General features: G+C 40.8%; 1 protein-coding gene across 1 annotated transcript in view; it reads left to right on the top strand.

The window, feature by feature from the left end:
- The first annotated feature begins 2,949 nt into the window (after positions 1 to 2,949).
- LOC123963037 (odorant receptor 131-2-like) overlaps positions 2,950 to 3,066 on the top strand; it is a 10,412-nt gene continuing 10,295 nt past the window's right edge. The window contains exon 1 of the mRNA XM_046039559.1: positions 2,950 to 2,994. Within this exon, the coding sequence (XP_045895515.1) occupies positions 2,950 to 2,994 (45 nt within the window). The remainder of the gene's footprint in view (positions 2,995 to 3,066) is intronic.

Raw genomic sequence — 3,066 nt, 5'->3', positions numbered from 1 at the left:
GGTGAGAAACTTGGGTGTCGTGACTGATGACCAACTGTCCTTCTTTGTCTAACTGGCCAACTACAGCTGAGTGTTGAAACCCCAGCTGCAGATCCTCTACTGGCTAATGGATACCAGCTCAAAGAAAACCCTGTACTTTGACAAATAGAAAAATCCTTATGCCTTGAAATACAAAATGAAGGTGTCGGTAGTCAAGTGTTTTTTTTTTCTTCAAGTTTAGAGTCACTGTTAATTTTGGGATGTTTCCTTAATTGAGTGTTAATGTTTTGCCAATGTTGTTTCTCCGCTGCTGAAAACACTCACAAAGTGAAATCCCTCCCATCTGACCTAGTCTCCTGATAACTCATTTAGACACATTAAATATTCATACCCTTACTCATTAGTGTTTTCAGTAAATATTGACATGATTGATGATTCCCGTGGGAGTATATTAGGAATCTTCATCGAAACAGGATGACGTGTACCTCTGGAGACTAATGTTGGCAAAGTTTAACAAGTAAATAGAAAAAACAATGTCTGACCATAAAACTTGTTCACAACACTTGACAAAAAATTGATCTACAGCTGTGGTCAAAAGTTTACATACACTTGTAAAGAATATGTTTGTCACGGCAGTTTCCAATAATTCCTACAACTCTTATTTTTCTATAAGAAATCATTGGAGCACATACTTCTTTGTCACAAAAAAACTGTCATGAATTTTGGTTCTTTTGTGAATCTATGATGGGACTTCTGAGAACATGACCAAATCTACTCAGTCAAAAATTTATATACAGGAACTCAACGATCAATTTTTGTGATATAGAAAGTTGTGTCAATCAAATTTGCTTTGTGACATGACCTCTTTAACTCAATTTTGAGTGATTATATATATATAAATTTATATATACTCTCATATAAAAATGTACCCTGACTACGTTGGTCCAAAGTGCAAATCGTAGAGGGGTTACAATAATGGCCCTTGAATTGTATGACTGTTACATTTTTCCCCCTATTCTTTTCCTTTTGTTAGTTTTAAAAATAAGTTTTGATTACATTTCTAGTGAGAAATATATATTTTATTTTCATAATATTCACTCAATGAATGTACATAATCAATCGCTTGCTCGTTGTTGCGAAGATTATTCAGATCTCGCCAGAATAATGTGAAACTGAAACGTTTCGGTTGCTATGGTTGCCAGATCCGTTCCGCCAGCAAAATCCGTTCTTCACATGCGCAAAAGGGATCCTGTCTGTCAAAGAAGGTTACCGCAAATGTGCCTGTTCATAATTATTTGTGTGTTGTTGTCTGTTCTCATCTCAAGGCATCAAATACTGACTCTTCATTAGCGTTATTTGATGCAAAAGGTACCCTTCAGAGGCACCCTTGCTCCGGGTGCTTCTGAATGAGACAACGCAGGCGGTTGTCGAGCCGGATAGACAGAGAGATTAAAGAATTCAAACTGGAAGGCTCATCCCGTGAAGCTAATTCGCCCTTCCTGAATGCACCCTGCAGCGCCGCATCATTCCAGCCTGCGTCAGCGGCCAGGGTTCTGAATTCCACAGAGAAGTCAGCCACAGTACGGGCTCCCTGCCGGAGCTCCAACAGGCAACGGGATGCGTCACTGCCCAGGCTAGTGCTCTCCCTCTTAACAGGCCCAGAATATAGCTTACCTTAGTAGGGTCGGAGGCGAAGGTCCGCGGCCGCTGGGTGAACGTGGCATGGCACACTGAAGCAGGAAACCACGGCACAGGGAAAACTCTCCGGAGAAAGGCTCAGGGTCGGGGGCTTAGGAGTCAGTCTAAGCAGAGGGCGGGGTTGTGGGTAAAGAAACATGGCTGTGATAGAACACACATCTTTACCCCAATCTATCAAGAGGAGAGGTCAATGTTTCAACCAGAAGCTTGTGGATGGCTACCAAAAGCGACTAATTGAAGTGAAAATGGCAAAGTGACATTTAACCAAATATTAACATTGCTGTATGTAAATCTTTGACCCAGTGGATTTGGTCACATTTTCAGAACACGCATTATAGATTCATAAAAGAACCAAAATTCAGTTTTTGTGTGACAAAGAAGTATGTGCTCCAATTATTGCATTATATAAAAATAAGAGTTGTAGTAATGATTGGAAACTCAAACTGCCATCACATACACGTTCTTTACAAGTGTATGTAAACTTTTGACCACGACTGTAAATATTATTGCGTTATTGTGTTAAAGTTGGGTTGAAACAAAGACAAACATCTCATCTCCATGTCCTTTTCTTTCTCTCTGTTTGCCAACATGGTGCACAGGTTAATAGTTGGGTATACTTCACACAGTAACAAAGTCTATCTGAATTGTTGTAAATTGGAGTCCATTACAGCATCATAGCTTATGCTAGCTAACATTAGATAGGTCCTCCATGGCCTTGCTAAACAGAGCAGTGCCATGATAGGCTAAAACAAACACTTGTTGTCCAACTGCACTGTGTCTCGATAGCACCTACAACCGTCACCTAAGAGAAAAATGTGGCTGTGTGAAAACTTTAGGGAGGCCAAGAGGTTCTGGCCAACTGTTGGACAACTAAAGAAGGGGAGGAAAACTTCTGACCCTGATGGAACACTTTGAGGAACTCCTGACCCAAAAGACACAGCCTATGATAAGGGAGCAGAGCTGGAAGACTCCAGACTGTGATGGTGTTCATGTGACACCATCACGTGTCACATCAACTTGGTGTGAGGACAGAGATCATAAAGAACATGTGAGGTTTGGGAAACCTTGCAGAACAGCTCTGCCCACACGGTAACAAGCAGGGAATCTAACCTGCTGACTGTTTTCACAGAAAGAAATGATGTGGATGATTCTGGGTTCTGCTCTAAAGATCACTCTTCACTGTTTTGAGGAATACAAACTGGACTGGATTCACTGTGCTTTTATCTGATTACATCAACAAGAGGATTTTCATGTCTTTACTGTTGCTTTAAGATGTCATATGCAAATCAGACTCAGTATCTGGGGTTACTGGAAAGAGTGTCATCTTCCATTGTGACTACAGTGCCATGTTGTGTGTTTCTCTTCATTAATGGGACCTTGTTATTCACC

This window comes from Micropterus dolomieu, linkage group LG23, assembly GCF_021292245.1.
Source record: "Micropterus dolomieu isolate WLL.071019.BEF.003 ecotype Adirondacks linkage group LG23, ASM2129224v1, whole genome shotgun sequence".
NCBI classification, from domain to species: domain Eukaryota; kingdom Metazoa; phylum Chordata; class Actinopteri; order Centrarchiformes; family Centrarchidae; genus Micropterus; species Micropterus dolomieu.
This window is presented reverse-complemented; position numbering and strand designations above follow the sequence as displayed.